Below are 19,010 nucleotides of genomic sequence, written 5' to 3'. Positions count from 1 at the left end.
AGCTGCCCTGCAGTGACATGGGAGCGTGAGCTCCGACCTCAGGGCAAGCTGCTGGTCCCTGGGCACAAGCCCCCACTGCTGGTGCGTTCTGCCCTTCGATTTCACCCGCCGGTTAACTCCTCGGATATTGTTAACAGCCTTAATGCACTCACAGGCAGTCCGAGCGCGCTTGTCAAAGGGAGCCTGCCTTTGTGACAGCTGGTCCCTTACGCTGCCAACCACAGCAGCGCAGGGCTCTGTCCATCCCAAAGAGCTGGTCCCTTACCCCAGGTCAGCTGCACCTCGGAGCTCACAGCTGAGCCAGGGCTTGCAGCCAGTCCTGTAATAAACAATGCAGATTTGTTAACCGGGCAAGGAAGCACTCCAATTATCTGCAAGGTTACAGCAGACAAAGAGATACACACACAGCCTGAAAAAGTGTTAGACACTTCTCTGGTAAGCAAGCTCTACATGTCCTGTGGGCTCACCTCAGGTAAGCCGCTGGGAGTCCTAGAAACTTCATCCCCAGAGGTCAATTAGCACAGAGATCCAGTTCCTTCATGTTGGAGGTTTTAATTCCCTTGCCCCGTGTGCTCTGCAAACTCAGCTGCTGAGAGGAATCCACTCACGTGGCTCATGATCAGAACTACAACTTCTTATGTCCTCTCTAATGTCCCACCATAGTCCACCTGGCATCCACAACCCTCCTTTGCTGGCCAGGTATGATATAGGAGGCTTCCCCAGTACAGCTGAAAGAGCCAAATCAGGGCAAATTGCTTAAAACAGGGCTACTTGTAGCCCTAGACTATGGCCTCCTATACACACCAAAACAGTCACACAGAGCACTTCTGTTGCCACTCTGGCCAGCAAGAAGTTGCACAAGCAATTGCCTGTGACACTCCCCCTTCCCTTGTGCCACAACCAGTAATCCTCCTTACACAGATGAGAGGCTATGAAAATCAGTCTCACCAAATCCACACAGGTTCTACCAGTCCCAAAGGACCAGCCACATCCTCAGGTCAATGAGTGCCTTAAGCTCTTACCCAAAGAACATGCTGTTCCAACCTTTTAGAATCTAAAAGGTGAAGGTTTAGTAATGAAAGAAAGAATAAGGTGAGAGTAAGATTGTTAAAGCAATCAAATTACATACGTCGACCACAAAGTTCTTGATGCAGGCTGCAGCAGATGGACAAGACTTTAAAAGGCTCTGGAGTACATCCTTTGTTAGTTGGCTCAGCAGTCCTTCCAGGCTCAGTTCATAGCAGAGATGCTCTGAGGTGATGAGCTGGGTTGAAGACTGAAGACTGCAGATCAAAGACAAAATGGAGGAGCCTCATTGTCCCCTTTCCCATGTGGAGGGACGTCCATTCTTCCTCTCTGTCTGGGAGCACATTGAAAATGGAGAATCACATGGGCCAGGTCACCTGCCTGTGTCCTTTCTGGTTCATTCTGCCATTGGCAGCCTTCTAGACTACACGTCCACAGCTAAATCCCTGAGATGTGGATTGGAGTCGAGGGCCATGCCTCCTACTGTGATGTCCCAGAAACTAGCCTTTCTAATACAAGCCCAAAGCTGATACTTATCACTGCCCATACAAACGTGTGCACAGATTCAGTGACTCACCAGCTTCCATCTGACACCTCACTTGGCAGTGGTTGGGTTCTCATGTTCCTTTTCCAATCCAGTAACGCTGCACGAGGCCACCACCGCTCCTGTGGCAGAGCGGCACTTAACACTGGTTAATGGCTCTCTCCGGCCAGGGGCGTGCACACCACCGGCTCAGGTGCAGCACAGGAAGGGAGCAGGCGGCCACTCGCCCACCTTCCTAAAGCTGCGAACCCTGGTGCCCATTGAGCAAATCGGAGTCCCAGAACACAGGTGTCCCGGCTCCCTCTTCTGGGCTTTACCCACTAGGCGTCCATGCCCTGTCCCGCCCCCTCTGGGTGGCTAGGCTCCTCTGCAGCAGCGGGCTGGTTCTCAGCACCCCTGAGCGCTGTGCTCTCCTGCAGCCCTGTGATCGTGGAGATCCCACACTTTGCGTCCTACGGGCGGCGGGACCGGGAGCTGGTGGTGCTGCGCAGCGAGAACGGCTCTGTCTGGAAGGAGCACCGCAACCGCTACAGCGAGAGCTTCCTGGACCAGGTGCTCAACGGCATGGATGAAGGTGAGTGCGCTCAGCTGGGGGCAGACTGCAGGGGCTCCGAAGTGGCAGGGCACTTCCCAGGGGCAGGGCAACCTTGCCTGGCTGCAGTGACAACCAGGGCAATGGGCACAGTGCCTGGGAAGGGCTGGCACATGTGAGCAGGGCCGAGGAGTGGCCTGGCGGGGATGGTTGGGGGTGGTGCAGCATGGCCCAGGTGGGGGTGGGGCACATGTCATGGACAGAGTTGGTTATGGCCCGGGCAGGGCTGTTAGCGGTTGGGCATGGCTGGGCAGGGTGTTTCAGGGTGGGGTGGGTAGAGGTGGGCCTGACTTGTGGCCAAGAGGGGTGGGTGGAGAGGCTGGTGCAGTGCTGGCGGGATGGGCGACGTGGGAGCGGGGCTGGGCCAGGATCTCTCACCCAGCAGTTGCCATTGCAGAACTGGAGAGTCTGGAGGAGCTGGAGAAGAAGAGGATCTGCCGCATCATCAGCACCGATTTCCCCCTCTACTTCGTGGTCATGTCCCGGGTGTGCCAGGACTGCGACTTGATTGGCCCTGAAGGGGGGTGTCTGAAGAGCACGTTGGTGCCCATGGTGCAGGCCACCTTCCCCGAGACGGCCGTCACCAAGAGAGTCAAGCTGGCTCTGCAGGTACCCGCTCACCCTGCCCTGGGGATGGGCACAGACGAGCAAGGCAGCAGGCTGTGCTGGTACTGGGCGTTGCTGCCTGGGGTGGCTGGCAGAGGAAGTCAGGAGGCTCGGCCATGGCAGCAGGCTTGGCAGTTGTCCTCCAGCATCTCCTGGACTCGGGCTGGGTGGGAGCCGACCCTCATGGTGCTGCCTGGCTCATTCTGCAGGCGCAGCCGGTGCCAGATGAGCTGGTGACGAAGCTGCTGGGGAACCAGGCAACCTTCAGCCCCATCATCACGGTGGAGCCGCGGCGCAGGAAGTTCCACCGGCCCATCGGGCTGCGCATCCCCCTCCCGCCCTCCTGGAAGGACAATCCCCGCGACAGCGGCGAGGGCGACACCACCAGCCTACGCCTGCTCTGCAGCGTTATCGGTGAGAGCCCCTGCCCTGCCCTGCCCTCTGGAGGAGGGTGGCACAAGGTCCCTGCCTGCTCCATGTGGGTCCCTCTGCTCACCCAGATCCCCCACTACCCAACACCCCAAAATACACACACCTCCCCCATTTCCCAGCATCTCCTGCCCCAGCATCCTCCCCTCATGCCTCCAAACACACTCCCCTGGGTCCTGCTGCGCCAGGACAGAGCAGGGATTCCCCGCTTCCAGGGAGCAGGTGTCACAGACTGTGGGGTCCCCAGGCCCTGCTCCCCACCCGCCGTCAGATGTGACTCTCACTCAGCAGGGAGAACAGAAGGTTTATAGGTGGCAGGGACACTGCATAGAACAGACTTGTCAGCACAGAAACCGGAAGCCATCAGTACAATCCATCTTGGGCAGAGTGGGTCAGAGGGGTCCCAGAGCCAGGCCCTGGCCCCGCTTCCTCCATCTGCAGCCAGAGGAAACTGTCCCCCTCCCTCCCCCAACAGCTGCTCAGTTCCAGTTCAAACCAGCCAGGCCCCTCCTCCCGCCTTTGGCCTGTTTCAGGGGAAGAAAGGTGTCACCTGGTTGCCTAGGTTACAAGGAGCAGGGACCCCATTGTCTGCATGTGAGAAGTCATCACACCCAAACTCCCCTCACCGCTATGCACTGATGCTGTGCCTAGGGAAACTGAGAAACCCACCTGGGGTTACTAAGGGCATCAGGGAACACATGCAACCCAACCAGGGGAATAAAACCCTCACACTCCCCACTTCATCACAGCACGCCAGCAGAAGCTCAGGAGCCATGAGCCCCCGTGTTCTCCCCCTGCACACACCCTGAGCCCCATCCAGCCCTGCTCACCCGCTGGTGTTCACAGTGGAGGAGGCTTTTGTGCTGGGCGAGGGACAGCCTGCAACCCCCCAGCCTGCCTCTTCCCCAGAGCACCAGGAGAGGCAGGTCCTGCCCAGGAGCCCAATGCCAGACACCATCGCATGGGACAGTCTGGGGGGTGGGGTTGAGCCAGCCAGGCGAGAGGAGCTAATGGAGGTGGAAAGAAACACAGCGGACACACAAGTCAGGGGCCCCTTCTGGGCATGGACCGGCACCCCAGCCCCAGGAGCACCAGTGTCAAGCCAGGGCTGTTTGTGTCTCGTTATAGGGGGCACTGCCCAAGCACAGTGGGAGGATATCACAGGGACCACAAAGCTGGTCTATGCTAACGAGTGCGCCAGCTTCACCACCAACGTGTCTGCCAGGTGAGTGGCGCCTGCAGCGCACGGTGCCTTGTCTGGCCTGGGGCAGAAGGGAGAATGGTTGGCACCACCAGGGGCTGGGCACAGCACAGGGCTGAGGCCCAGGCAGTTTGGTGACTCAGCTGCAGTGCCAGAGGGGGCTGGGAGTTGAGCCCAGCCCAGAGCCTGGATCACAAGGCCGGCCCTTGCTGCTGGAAGGGAAAAGGGCCAGTGTTTCCCAGCCTGCAAGAATCCAGGACCTCTGGCACCATCAGCTCCAGGCCACCAAGGACAGCGCCTCAACAGAGGTCTCCACGTGCACTGTGTCCTCGCACGCTTGTGCTGTCACCTCTGTGCAACAGCAGGCCTGCACTATCTGCTGCCAAGGCAGCAATGCCCAGCAGGGGGCACCCTGGCCACAGGCAGGGGCCATGCCCCACGGGGCCAGGCTGCTCCAGGCTATGTGTGAGGACAGTGGCCCTAGGGCTTGTGTTGGGATTTGGTGCATCTCATGGGGTTCCCCATTGGTGTCTCAGCACTCCCTTGTGGCTGTCAAACCACCATGTGACGTGCCTGGCACTGTCACCCCAGAACAGCTCAGATCTTTGGCCCTTTATGTGGGTTTATGGGAAGCCAGCGAGGGCTTGGGGCTGGGGGAGACCACGCCAGGACATGTCTGGCCCCAGAGGCCCAAGGCCAGGCCAGAATGACCAGCCTGGGCTCGTGCCACGCAGGTTCTGGCTGGCGGATTGCCCACGCACGGCTGAGGCCGTCCACTTTGCCACCCTGCTGTACAAGGAGCTGACGGCCGTGCCCTACATGGCCAAGTTCGTGGTATTTGCCAAGATGAACAGCGCCCGGGAGGGGCGGCTGCGCTGCTACTGCATGACTGACGACAAGGTGGACAAGACACTGGAACAGCATGAGAACTTCCACGAGGTGGCCCGCAGCCGGGACATCGAGGTACGCCCTGCCCCCACTTGGTGCATAGGAGGCCCTGGGGGCGGGGGGCAGCTTTGCCTGTGGCCCTGTGCTCTGAGTCTGTGTAATATAGGACATTTCCTGGGCACTGCTAAGAGAACCAAAACCTGGGCAAAGTGCTGAAAACCAGGCCACTTACAGCCCAGCCTGGGTTCCTCCTCTGAGGCAAACCAAACCAGTCACAGAGCACCTCTGCTGCCCTCCTGGCTAGCCAGGGGGTTACACAAGCACATCTCACAAATTCTCCAGCAGTTTTTGTGTCCAAACCAGTCTCCCTCCTTTAGGTGAGAGGTTATGAAAACCAATCTCACCAAATCCACACAGATTCTTCCAGCCCCCAATGGGAGCAGCCACATTCCCAGGTCAAAATATACTTCGATCTTACCCAAAACAGCACACCGGGCCAATCCCTTAGCACCCAGAAGCTTTATTGATAAAGAAAGAAAGAACTAGATGAAATGATTAAAGTGGTTAAATTACATACATCAGTCAAAGCTCCTGATGTGGGCTGCAGCTGATGGGAAAAGCTGCTAACTTGAAAAATCTCTGCAAATACATCCTTTGAGGGATGGGTCCCCAGTCCATACAGGCTTAGTTCATTGTAGAGATGTTCTTGTAAACTGCTTCCAAGTTGGAGACTGGAGATTGAGAACAGAAGACCAAGGATGAAGGACAAAAAGGCCACAGGCAGGATATCTCAGTGGTTAGAGCATTGGCCTTGTAAACCCAGGATTTTGAGCTCAGTCCTTGAGGGAGCCTTTCTAGGGCAGGTTAGATTTTTAAAAATTCCATCAGGGATGGTGCTGCCATGAGGGCAGGGGAGTGGACTCAATGACCTTTCGAGGTCCCTTCCATCTCCTCGAGGTGTGTATTCAATAACTCTTTATAGACTTAGCATCTGGAGAGAAGTTCTCTGTTTCTGGGCATGTACTCTATAGAGGTCACCTGTCATCCCCTTGCTGGGGCAGCGTGCCATTGGCCGCGTGGTCAGACAGCACGTCCCTACAACGTTCCTGAGACGTGGATGAGAATCCACTCTGCTTCACCTGGCTGGGCATTTTTCACAGCAGCTTGCCCCACTTCCTCTCGTGTCCTTCCAGAATTAACATCTTTAACAACGAGTATGGCGCATAGCTATAACGTCACCGACAAGCATCGGCAGGCTGAGTGACTCACCAACTTTCATAAGACACCTTGCTTGGTCCACTTGGCAGAAGATCTGGTGCCCATTTAAGACAGTGGTTACAGAAATGGTTCTCATGCTTCATTTGAAATTCCCATAATGCCCCAGGCTGATCCCTCCCTCTCGCCCCCACAGGTGCTGGAGGGGATGCCCCTGCATGTGGAGCTCTCGGGGAACCTGGTGCCCATTAAGAAGGCCACGCAGCAGCGCAGCTTCCACTTCCAGTCCTTCCAGGAGAACCGGCTGGCCATCCCTGTCAAGGTAACTGCTGTAGGGGGCAAGCGGCTGGGGGGGCCGGGCCGCAGCCCCTCTCTGCTCCGTGCTGCCTGCTTGTCTTGTGGTGCCTAGGTGCGGGACAGCAGCCGGGAGGCAGGTGGCTCGCTCTCCTTCCTGCGCAAGGCCATGAAGTATGAGGACTTGCAGCATGTCCTGTGCCATCTCAACATCACCATGCCGCCTTGCACCAAGGTCAGTGCATGCTGGGCCAGCTGCCTTCCTCCAGCTGTGCCATGAGGGGAAGGGGGGGCCTGGGCAGCCCAACACCCAGCCTGGGGAGCTGTGTGCCCCACACGGTGCCATCATTTCACGCCAGGTGGGGGCCAGGCCAGGATTAGCTGCAGAGAGGAGCTGGGCCCTGGGACACCCCTTGTCAAAGAGTGGGGGGTCCTCCAAGCCCCTCACTGCCATCCACAGGGTGACGTGACTCTCCTTCAGCAGGGTGAGCAGAAGGTTTATCAGGCAACAGTGACGTAGAGTAGCACAGACTTGTCAGTACAGGAACCAGAAGGCATCAGTACAGTCCATCCTGGGGAGAGGGGCCCAGAGGGGTCCCAGAGCCAGGACCCTGGCCCTCCTTCCTCCCTCTCCAGCCAGAGCCACTGCCCCACTCTACAGCCCAGTTCCATTTCAAACCAGCCAGGCCTCTTCTCCCTCCTTTGGCCTGTTCCCTGGGGAAGGAAGGTGTCACCTGGTTGCCTAGGTTACAAATGGCCTGGAGGTCCATTGCCTACCTGCAAGAAGTCATCAAGCCGATACTCCCCTCCCCACTATGCACTGCTGCTGTGCCTAGGGAAAGTGAGGCACACACCCAGGGTTACTACAGGACAGTAGGAAACACATGCAACCCCACCCCCAGGGGAATGAAATCCTCACACACCCCCACCCCCACCCACGAGACTGGGGAGCCGCGTGCCCCACACTGCTCTGTCATTTCACGCTAGGTCGGGGCCAGGTTGGGAGCTCCAGGGGGCGGTGCCTGGCCAGGATCAGCTGCAGCGTCTCAGCAGGCCCAGAATGTGCCCTTGACAGTGCTGCCGGGGGCTGCAGGCTGAGCTCCGGCTCCTGCGCTTGCCCCTGGGCCCAGCACACAGAGCCCGCCACTCCCACTACGGGCCAGAGCTGGGATGGCAGGCTCAGCCCTCTCCTGCAGGATGGGGGCCAGGCCAGGTGATGCCCTGTGAGGGGGTGGGACTGACCAGCAAAAGGAGCAGGGCATTTACTGGGGCATCCAGCCCATGGGCTCCCTGGGCCCTGCCCATCCGAGCCAGGGAGCTCCCAGGCTGAGGGGCCGGTGACCTCGGGCTGCTTCTCCTGCAGGGGACCGGCAGCGAGGAGCGAAGGAGGACGCTCACACCGTTGGCTCTGTGCGAGAGATACAGCACCCTCACCGAGAGCACGCCAGGTATGCAGCCTGCCTTGGATTCCTGGCCCTGCCCGTCCATGCCACGGCCCTCCCAGCCACACCCCAGCCCTGCCCGGCCATCTCTGCCCTGTCTGACCATGCCCCAGTATTGCCCATCACACCCTGGCCCTCCCAGCCCTGCCAGTCCGCGGCCCAGCTCAGCTCCCCAGCTCACCGTACCTCTCCCGGCTTCCTGGCTTCCTGCGTGTCCATGCCCAGCCTGGCTCCGCAGCCCACTAGTGCTTGGGGAGAGCCACAGGAGGGGCTGGGCCCAGTGTCTTGGCTGCCCCTGCCTGACCCCGCACCTGGGGAAGCACAGTGTCTGCATTGCCAGCAGGCACAGGGCCATGTGACGGGCTCCTCTCCCCTAGGCTCTCTGAGCGGCACAGAGAAGGCAGATGTGAAGATGGCTGTTATCTCGGAGCACTTGGGCCTCAGCTGGGCCGGTGAGTTTGCCTGGAGCTCTGCACCCCTGGGGCGCACACCCTGTCTCTGCTGCTCAGCACCCCTCTGAGGGCTGCCTGGGCTCCCACTGTGCCCAGCTCAGAGGGGGCAGTGCCATGCTGCACGGGCGCTGCCCAGCCCAGCTCACTTGGAGGGCCAGCTATCTGGGCTGGCGGCAGCCCTGAGTGTGTCGGAGACTGGTCTGGAGGCTGGGCCATCCCACCCGTACCAGGCTTGGCAGCCCCTACGTGTGTGCGCGTCCCAACACCAGGGCAGGGGGCGGGGTGTTTTCTCCAGTAGCGCTGGGGCCACATCCTGCTCGGCCAGCCTGCCTGTGGGGCTGGAAAAGAGAGTACAATCCCAGCCGGGTGCTTCGTCACGTTCACCAAACCCTGGGCTCCACCCGTAGGAACACGCGCTGTCAGCTGTGGGCGCTCTGCTAATCGCAGCACCTGAATCTCTCCGGGGTGGGCCCCCCCCCCATGCGCTCAGCTTACAGGGAGTCCTGCATTCTGGCACCTCTTATGCTTCTGCCATGTGTGAGCAATCTTGCTGTTCCTCCTGTGGAAAACTACAGCAGCAAGATGGAGTTCGGAGTCACGTGGGCAAGTCGCATGTCCTGGCCCGACTCCATTCGTTCCAGGGAGAAGCCGTGGTTCCCATGCTGGTCTGATGGGTCACAGGGAGGCTCATCAGCTGTGCACTGGCGCCTCCCACCTGCCCCAAGTCCGTTCTGCTTGACTCGTCCCTGGGCAGCAAGTGGGCCCTGGCTCCTGGCCGTTACTCAGAACCACACACATCGAAATACAAGCTCATAACATCAAATACAAACCCGGGACGTGCCTACACGTAGCATAACCCTGAGCAGCAAATCCTGAGCTGTGCCTGGCACTTCTCTAGGCCCAGCGTGGACAAGGCTCATGGCACATACACAACGGTGGTTGCCACGCGGATCACTATGTTCATATCGCATCGCAGAGGCCTGACGCGGGTGCTGTGTTTCCTGCAGAGCTGGCCCGGGAGCTGCAGTTTGGGGTGGACGACATCAACAGGATCCGGGTGGAGAACCCCAATTCCCTGCTGGAGCAGAGCGTGGCCATGCTCAACCTGTGGGTCAGCCGCGAGGGCAAGAATGCCAAGCGTGAGTATTGGCCACCTTCTGCAGGGGCGGGGCCACAGCCAGCCCACCGGGGGTCCCACGGGCTGTCCAGGCTGCCAGCCTGGGGTTTGAGCAGGCGTGCTGGCTGGGATGGAGTGCTGGTTCAGGGGTGGATAGCGTGGTATGCTGTCGTATCCAGACTTTCCCCTCAGAAGAGGCTGTTGTGAGGGAGCAGTGGGAACAGACCGTGTTAAGCTCCCGCAGGTATGCAATGCTTCCTTGCACATGCTGGCTCGCACGTGTGCAGATGGGCAGCCCAGACACCCACCCATGGCTGGGCTGAGTCACGGGGCAGCCTGCAGCTCTGCCCCTGTGCAGTCTGGGCACCTGGGCCCTCTCTCCTGAGGGTGGGTGTGTCTGGCGCCGTGGGGCAAGGCAGTGGGGATAGACCTGCCTGGCAGGGACGGGCCTGGCTGGTCTTCCCTGACCCCAGCCGCTCTGCTCCGCTCCCCCCACGGCAGTGGAGGACCTGTACGCGGCCCTGAGGAGCATTGACCGCAGCGAGATCGTCAGCATGCTGGAGGGTGTGGGCCGGCAGAGCCACGGCCGGAAAGGTGACCGGCCTTATGCCGACAAGGACTGCTCCCTTTCGCCATCCCAGATGAATGGTGAGTGCCCAGCTGCAAACCGTGGGGATGCCTGGGTGGGCAAGCCTGAGCCGCGGGTCCCATGGCAGTGCCCTGGGGCGGGCGGGAGCCGAGCAGAGAGCGGCTCAGTACAGAAACCTGCTGCTCTGCTCTGGGGCGGGGTGAGGTATCCCGTGTCCCACTGAGACAAAGGCAAAGAGGCCTGCGGGCTGAGGGCAGGGGTCTGCACCCGCCTGGGCTGAGCAGAAACAGCTGCATCACGAGGGCCGGAGCTGCCTGGCTCTGTGCCGCAGGGATGGGTGAGTGTGACAGGTGGAAGTGCCGGCCCCCACGTGGTTGAGAAGAGCGACGTCGGGGTGGCAGAGTGAGATGTCCAAACAGGCCCTGGGTCCATCACCGGGCTGCTGGTGCTGTTTGGGGTTCTGCCTCCCACACTGCAGGCAACCCGTGACTCTGGGGGACGTCCGCACAGCAGGAGGGTGGCCAGGCCTATGCTCTGAGAGCACCAAGAGCCCCAAGGCTGGTCTCCACCAGCCCCTCCTGTGCCTGGGCTGTAGCAGCCACACTAGTCCATGCGATCGAGTGCCCAGGCATCTGCCCACGCTGGAAACAGCATAGGTGGGCCTGAGCAGCTCCACAGCCTGCTTTCACCCTCCCCAAGGCCCTCGGCCGCCAGGCCTCAGTTGCAGCAGGTTAGTAGTCACGCTGTGAGTTCAGAGGCTGAGCAGAGGTGCCCTGCCGGCCCCACCTCTCCCATGCACGGGCAGCTCAGCTCAGCTCACAGGGGTCCTCCTGCAGCCTGCATTGCCCCTGTGCTGTGCCAGCCGAACGCTCTCTCCTCTGTGTCCTGTGCTCTCACCCATGCCATGGAGGGCTGCTCATGTGTTGGTCACCCCATGTCGCCTTTCTCCTCTGACCTCATCCTGACCTCCTGATCGCTCATCCATCCTCCTCCACGGCCTGGCTCCACTGTCTCCACCTCAGCAAAGCCCTGCGAGAGCCTCTGTCCTGCTCTGGCGAGTGCATGGCACCACAGCACTGCCCTCATTTGTGGGGCAGAGGAGCCCAGGAGGGGCTAGCAGGGGCTGGGGAGAGCCTGGGTCAGGGCTAATAGTTGTTGGAGATCAGGGCTGTGGAGTGGGGTAGCCTAGGCAGGACTGGCAGACTCTGGGGGCCCCGACGGAGCTGTGCGGGGGGACAGCTGGTTTAGCACTGTGCTATGCGCTCAGAGCTGGGGGAACGGCTGCCCGGCACCATGCTGTGCACTCAGTGGGGTTCCGCAGGGGGCGGTTCTCTTCAGTATCTTCCTCAACAATTTGGATCCTGGCACAGAGAACACATTTAGCAGTTTGCAGATGATACCCAGCTGGGAGCAGGGTACAAGTGCTTTGGAGGACAGGGTCAGCATTCAAAATGATCTAGACAAACTGGAGAAGCAGGCTGAGACAAATAGGATGAAGTTCAGTGAGAACAAATGCAAGTTTCACACGCGCACAATGGGAAGAGACTGTCTAGCAAGGAGCACTGCCGAAAGGGATCTAGGGGTCAGAGTGGACCACGAGCTGAATATGTGTCAACGACGCGACGCTGTTGCATAAAAAGCAAACGTCATGCTGGGGTGTATTAACAGGAGTGTTGCACACAAGATGTCATTCTCCCCCTCTACTCTGTGCTGATGAGGCCTCAGCTGCAGTACCGTGTCCAGTTCTGGGCACCGCGTTTCAGGAGAGACGTGAAGAATTGAAGATGTGCCAGAGAAGAGCAACAAAAATGATGAAAGGTCTAGAGAACATGAGCGACGAAGGAAGACTGAACGAACTGGGTTTGTTTAGAAAAGAGACAACTGAGAGGAGACATGACGACAGCTTTCAAGTACCTAATAGGGAATTATTCTCTTAAGCCTCTGAGGACAGAACAAGCAGCAATGGGCTTAAACTGCGGCAAGGGAGGTTTAGGTCGGACATTAGGAAAAACGTCCTGTCAGGACGGTTAAGCACTGGAATACATTGCCTGGGGAGGTTGTGGAATCTCCATCGCTGGAGATATTTAAGAGCAGGTTAGACAGACATCTGTCAGGGATGGTCTAGAGGACGCTTGGTCCTGCTGTGAGGGCAGGGAACTGGCCTTGGTGACCTCTCGAGGTTCCTTCCAGTTCTAGTGGTCTATGATTCTGTGATACTATAAAGACACAGACAGACACCCCCACCCCTCCCAGCTCACCCTGCCAAGGGAGCCCTGTCTCATTTCCTCTGGAATTAAGGCTTGTGCAACCCATGGGGACCTGCCCCAGGGGAGGCACTGCCTGAGGCACCAGCCTGCCTTCCCCGCTGTTTCCCCAAGCACCCGCAGCAGCTGTGCTCCTGTCTCAGACCCTCCCACTGGGCAGCTGCCCCCCAGCCTCTGCTAGTCCTGCCTAGGCTACCCCACTCCCCAGCCCAGAGGCATTCGGGGAGCCGTGGCGGGTGCGGGCTGGTCTGTGGCAGACTCCTCGGAGCTGCAGTGCTCTGCAGGGCTCCACACCTGGATGCTGGGATCAACACACTCCTGGCCCTTCCTCTCCATGCCACATGGAAGGGCCACTGCAGCTGTCGCCTCTGTCTGCCCTGCAGGTTATGCTTCACTGCACGATGAGCTCCTGTCCCCCACCTCCCTGCACTACACACTGCCGTCCCCGCTGCATGCAGACCAGTACTGGAATGAGGTGGCCATCCTCGACGCCATCCCCATGGCCCCCACCGAGCAGGACGCCCTGCTGGAGCTGTCCGACATGCAGGTGTGGTCCGCAGGGCTCACCCCCTCGCTGGTGACCGCCGAAGACTCCTCCTTGGAGTGCAGCAAGGCTGAGGACTCGGATGCCATGAGCGAAGGCCGCTTCCCTGGGCAGCTGCTGGATGATACGCAGGCCCCGGACCACCTGGGCTCGCTGGAGCTGGCTGAGGACGACACAGTGGATTCAGACGCCATGAACGGCCTTCTGGACCTGCTGGAGCAGGAGGAAGGTCAGGGGTCAGAGGAGAAGCTGCCCGTGTGCGAGCGCCAGGCCAGGCTGGCGAGGGAGCAGGGCTCGCAGGATGATGTCTCTTTTGTTTCAGGCCAGCAGAGAGTGCAGGCCAGGATCCTGGAGTCGCCCACCGTGAGCCGGGTCGCAGAGACGAGCAAGGGCAGGTAATGCTCCCTGGGCAGGGCCATGGGGTGAGGCGGGGTGGGCTGGACAGCTGTGCAGCTGCCGCTCCAGAGGCCTTGTCTGAGCTCAGTGTGTGCTGGGCCGGGAGAGTGGCTGGATCAGCTGGGGAGCTGCCGCCGGCGCTGGCAATCCCTTGGCACTCACCTGGGCTGCCAGGCCAGTCTGAGGGCCTCCCAGCTCCAAACTCGCGAATAGCTGGGGGGCCTTGCCTCTGGGGGGCTGCACTCTGCTGCACCTGTCCTGCCTCTCTCAGCTGTGCAGCTTGATCCTCTCTCAGCCGGCAACATCCGTAATCCGGCATGATTTAATTAGCCAGACGACCACTTATCAGGGAATGTGGCCAAGCTTCCTGTGGTCCCATCAAGTTTGTTTCCAGCCACCAGTCCTGGATCTCCGTGTTCTGGGCTGTTCTTTAGCTGTAATTTACCCCTAAATGTCTCCTAAGAGCCCAGTGAGCAGCGGCAGTGTTGGTCATGTGCTAGCTAACATTGACCTCCCGTGCTCCGGCACGTTCTCTTGTTCGGCAGAGTCAGGTCCCAAGGGTGCCAGCTGAGAGACATTCAAACTGTAGTAGAGCCTGGGGTAAGGCGTGTAGCACAGGGGTCTTGCTGGCCTTGTTTCAGCTCCCTCCCCTGCCTCACCCGCTCCTGGTGCCATCTGTCGACAGGGGTCCTCTCCCAGGGCGTTCTTTGCTCCAGGGGTGGGGTGTGAAGCCGGCCGTGGGGGCGAGATGGGGATCCACAAGCATAGGGGCGGGTCAATGGAGCCACCAACCTGGGTGGGCAGGAGTGTGAGGCTGGGCCCACGCCTGGGCAGCCCACGCCAACTGACCATCTCTCTCTGTCCTTGTTCCTCTCTCTGCTGCCCAGGCTGCGGGACTGGAATGCAGAAGGCTCCTTTGTCTCCTGCCTGCAGGACCTGCCCGAGGGTGCCTGGCAGGAGGGGGTCCCCGGAAGCCCACGCCTGCTGCCCAGAGCGGCCCCTGGTGCAGACCCTCTGCTGAGGGGCCCAGAGCACAAGGGGGCCGCGGGGGCCCCGGCAGAGCATCTGCGAAGTGACTCCCCCGAGAAGAGCGACCGGCAGCACCGGAGGAGCCAGGGCTACAGCAAGTGGCGGGAAGAGGTGGAGAGCAGCTTCATCAGGCAACCGAGGGTACGCAGGGGGCGGTGGGCGCCGGCCCTGCAGGCTGGGCATTGTAAGGGTGGGAGCCTCTTGCTGTGCGTGAGTCCCACTGTGCCCTTGCTGGGGGCCAGGGCCTGTGCAGGAGTGAACACCAGGCTGCACTGTGGCTGAAGCACCAGCGCCAGCTCCTGCCTGCCAGAGGGGAGAGGAGCCCTGAGCCTTGTGGGCCCAATCCAGGCAAGCCAACTGCTCCTGGCAGCAGGTGGAGCGCTCCCTCCAGGCCCCGCCTCTGCCGCTGCCATTGGCTGGGAATCACCGCTAAGGGAGGCAGTACCGGTAGGGCACTTCCCTGCAGCGGACAGAGCTGTGCAAACACACCTGCAGCCCCCCACCCCAGAGTTACAGCAGATAGGCGCCCCCCATATCCTCCCACCCAGACTCACTCCCCCATCCCCAGCCCCCTGCTACTCCCTACCTCCCTCCCAGACCCCCCCAGCCTGCTCCTGCACCCTCCCTACGACTGAGAGCCCCCAGCCACCTCCTGCACACTGCCTCTCCTCTAGACCCCCCACACCTGCCCTACTTCTGCCCTCCAACCCTGCACCCCCTGCCTCGGCTTGGTTCCCAGCAGCTCCCTCTCATTTTTGCCCTCACCTCAGAGCCTACAACACCTGGGCCCCCAGAAGAGTTAATCCTGGCCTGGCAAGTCCTGAGCCTCATTCCCTCTCACTCCTCCATGGGGCTGGAGTACAAGGAGAGATTTTTATCTTGCTTCTCAGTTGAGGGGCACATCGGTGAGGCCGTGTCTAGATTGCCAGGATCTGTCGGCATTTGAGGACCTCCTGCCGAGAGCTCTCTCGGGAGAGGCTGTGGCCCATCCACACGGGGCCGAATATCAGGAAGACCCCCTTTGCCGAGTCATCCCTTCTTCCTTGTGGAACGAGGGAGACAAGGATGTCAGCCAACTGCTCCCGACATGGCAGACTGCAGTCCAGACAGCTTCAGAGGATCTGCCGCCTCCTCCTCACTTGGGGGCCAAGTCAGTGAGGGTTGTTGGGGTGTTTTAATGCAGGTCAGTGGTTCGTGAGCCCAGGAAGGTTCCCTGCCCCTGCTTGGAGTGTAAAAGCTAAAGGTTTGTTGAAAGAAAGAAAGTTGAGGTTATTGAAGGAATCAGACACACACGCCAGCTGCAAAGTTCGGTGCAGGCTTGTAGCAGAGGTGCAATAATCTACTGGCTTAATCAAGTCTCTGGAATGCTACCTCTGCTAGGGTGGGTCCTCTGTCCCTGAGGGATCCGTTGGTAGCAGAGATGCTCTGGGTGACTGGCTGAAATGAAGACAAATGGAGGAACCCCAGAGCCCTCTTTCTATCCCTGGCTGTGTGCGGGCTGCGGGAAGTGTGTCCCAAGGTGGAGTTTGGAGCCACACGGGCAGGCCCCTGTCCCTGCCTTACTTGTTCCTTGTCAAGCAGGTGCCACGGCTCACATTCCAGAGTGAAGGCTTGCAGGAAAGTCTGTTCAGTGCAGTTGGTGCCTGCGACACTTTGTTGTCCGTTGAGGTCCCTTGATGGGCCAATGGCCCTGACTAGCCTTTCCCAGACGGGCTGCGGGGGTTGCTCCAGGAGCGAGTGTTCGAAATGCTGCTCATAGCTTCCATACAGAACCGACGCAGGCAGGACAGCAGTGTCATCAGAAGCAGGGAATCGCCAGCTTTCCATAGCCGCCTCACCGGGCCCACTTCGCATGCCATGTGGTGCAAGCGTAGACCAGTGGTTGCCACCGCGACCTGTAAAGACATACCGCACTCTGGCAACGTCACAGTGCCCACCCCGCCCTGCCCAGCTGCTGGGGTGCCTCAGCAGGGTCACCCCGCTTTGGCACAGTGTGCTGGGTGAGTGCACCCGCTGGCAGCCTCCCCGCCCTGGCTCCTGCGGTGAAGGGGCCCAGAATAGCTCAGCTTGTGCTAGAGCAGGGCAGGATCTGGCCCACAGACTGCCTCAGGCACTGAGCAGTGAGCCGGTGTGGTGAGCCGCTTTCTGCTCCCTGTAGGTCCCTGCTCCTGGGGGCAGGAGTGAAGGCGAGGCTTTGTGTGCTGCTCCCAACCCCTGGCCAAATATCTCAGCTTCCATTGGCCTCCAGCTCAGACCCTGCACCTCCTCCTCTAGCACCATGGAAGAGTGCGGCCCATGGCCGCTTTGCAGACCCTTGGAGTGGCCCCCAATAAAAAGGCGCTAGAGCCAGGGGTTCGGTTTCACCCCGCTCTCCATTTATAACCCAGACAGCCACCAGCATGCTTCCTAATTGGGCAGCGCCCGAGGTGCCTGCCGTCCCCAGCCCAGCCAGCACCGGGCGTGAAGAGTCCAGAAATAGAGCTGACCCCGGATGGCCTGTGACAGGGCTTGGCTGTGGGACTCCTGCCAGGGCAGAGCTCAGAGGGGGGTGTGGCGTTGCAGGCCCTGGGGTGCTGCGGGGTGGAACAGCCCCAGCCCCCACATACCCCCAGTGCATATTGCCCCAGGCAGCCGCACTCCCCCTGCTGCCCCGTCTGCGGCCAGTCCAGAGACCCTGCCCCCGCCAACCGCCTGCAGGGGAGTCAGTCGGAGGCCGGAGTGCTTTGGCAGAGGTCCGAGTGCAGAGGACAAGCCCACCTGCCTGGCCCACAAGTGGTACAGCCAGCTGGTATGCAGCGGCTCCAGTTACAGCAGGCTGCGCACGGAGCAGGGTGGTAGAGCCAGAGGCAGGGCGAACGGGCCCCGCACCATGGCCGGGCTCTAGGCAGCTGGCGAGGCTCACGTCCGGTGCAGACGCACCATGTTGGCCTTCCTGACCCAGCTGCTGATCACCCTGGTGCTGCTGGGCTTCTTCCTGGTCAGCTGCCAGAATGTCCTGCACATCGTCCAGGGCTCCACGCGCTTCCTGCTCAAGCGCGCCCACCAGGAACTGGACAAGGAACTGGGCGAGAGCGAGGGGCTGGCAGATGACGAGGAGGCTGTCTCCACCAGGGTGATCCGCCGGCGCGTCATCCTGAAGGTACCGTGGGCAGAGAGCTGCAGTGGCCAGGCAGCCTGCGGGGCTGTCACCCATCCCACGGGAGCCCTGCAGTGCCAGCCTGGATTGGCACCTCCTGCTCCAACCCAGCTCTCGGCCTGGCTGTGCTGCACCCACGACCAGCGTGCCCTGTGCTTCCTGCAATGGCTGCTCCCAGCGAGGGCTGGCGGGGTGGTGGGGGCAGCGAGGGCAGGTGGGATTTGTCGTCACTCCTGCAGGGCCTGGCGCTTTTGTAGGCAGCGAGCACAGAGAGTGCCTGTGGGGCGCTGCCTCCACCCCTCATGCTGTTCTCCCCTTTGGCACTGCAGGGCAATCAGGTTCAGGATCTGCCTGGAGAGCAGGTGACTGAGGAGCAATTCACCGATGAGCAGGGCAACATCGTCACCAAGAAGGTGAGTACGGGCCAGGCAGGGAGCCCCTGTCTCTGCCCCGCATCTGCCCCCAGGCCTGGAGAGTCTGCCCCCTGCCCCAGTGCGATGCGGCCACATCACTGGGCATGTGCAGGGCCCAGGCTGGCAGCGCTAACACCTGCTCTGTGCAGGTTGTGCGGAAGGTGGTGCGGCGGATCAGCGCGGGCGACCAGGAGGTCATCCTGGAGGGCTCGCTGCAGGAGCCCCAGGAGCTGGAAGCTGAGGCGGATCACTTCATGAAATACGCCATCCTGCATCAGGACAATCTGGGCACCCAGGTACACTGCCTGCTCCTCTCTCAGCCCCCCGCCCGCTCTGGGCTGCCTGGCCACACAGACAGCTGGCTCCTCCCCGGCCTTCTCTCCTCCCCTGTTCTCATCTGCTGTGCCTCCGGCGCCACATGGGGCCAGGCTTCCCCCGGCTGCGGCTGTCCTCCTCTCTCTGTCTGTGTGACACCTCCTGCTTCTGTCTCTGCTGCTCTCCCCAGGAGGAGGCGCCAGGGCCCGGCCCAGAATCGGAGCTCATCGGGGGCAGGATGGGGGCTTACATAGTGAAACGAGCCAGCCTGAAAAGGGGAAAGCAGTGACCCCTCCCATGGCCCTGCTGAGGTAATGCCACCCAGGCTCTGATTCACTCCAGCTCTGTCATGTGCCCTGCCCGGAGCCCGCCCAGTCACCCTGCACTCTCCCTGCCATTAGGGCCATCTGAGCTGCTTCTCGTTCCCTGCTGCCAGGCCAGGCCCGGGGCGGTGTCTGTGCAAGCCCCATGCTGCTGCTGGCTTCTCTGCGCGCTAGGAAGGCGGTCACCCTAACCTA

General features: G+C 60.6%; 1 protein-coding gene across 12 annotated transcripts in view; it reads left to right on the top strand.

Annotated features, from left to right (window-relative positions):
- ANK1 (ankyrin 1) overlaps positions 1–19,010 on the top strand; it is a 104,038-nt gene that overhangs the window by 81,070 nt on the left and 3,958 nt on the right. For 7 of the 12 annotated variants that reach the window (XM_074982025.1, XM_074982023.1, XM_074982024.1 and 4 more), the window contains 16 exons: positions 1,990–2,144; positions 2,560–2,771; positions 2,978–3,182; positions 4,326–4,422; positions 5,133–5,361; positions 6,698–6,823; positions 6,911–7,030; positions 8,159–8,243; positions 8,615–8,689; positions 9,697–9,828; positions 10,308–10,454; positions 13,043–13,598; positions 14,487–14,769; positions 18,094–18,177; positions 18,327–18,473; positions 18,683–18,803. In XM_074982025.1, coding sequence (XP_074838126.1) covers positions 1,990–2,144; positions 2,560–2,771; positions 2,978–3,182; positions 4,326–4,422; positions 5,133–5,361; positions 6,698–6,823; positions 6,911–7,030; positions 8,159–8,243; positions 8,615–8,689; positions 9,697–9,828; positions 10,308–10,454; positions 13,043–13,598; positions 14,487–14,769; positions 18,094–18,177; positions 18,327–18,473; positions 18,683–18,781 — 2,752 coding nt within the window. In that variant the 3' untranslated portion in view covers positions 18,782–18,803. Of the gene's footprint in view, positions 1–1,989; positions 2,145–2,559; positions 2,772–2,977; positions 3,183–4,325; positions 4,423–5,132; positions 5,362–6,697; positions 6,824–6,910; positions 7,031–8,158; positions 8,244–8,614; positions 8,690–9,696; positions 9,829–10,307; positions 10,455–13,042; positions 13,599–14,486; positions 14,770–17,429; positions 17,768–18,093; positions 18,178–18,326; positions 18,474–18,682; positions 18,804–19,010 lie in introns of those variants that run through there. The other 5 variants (XM_074982034.1, XM_074982033.1, XM_074982029.1 and 2 more) reach the window with 4 other exon arrangements.

The sequence above is a fragment of the Carettochelys insculpta genome, chromosome 31, assembly GCF_033958435.1.
Source record: "Carettochelys insculpta isolate YL-2023 chromosome 31, ASM3395843v1, whole genome shotgun sequence".
NCBI classification, from domain to species: domain Eukaryota; kingdom Metazoa; phylum Chordata; order Testudines; family Carettochelyidae; genus Carettochelys; species Carettochelys insculpta.
This window is presented reverse-complemented; position numbering and strand designations above follow the sequence as displayed.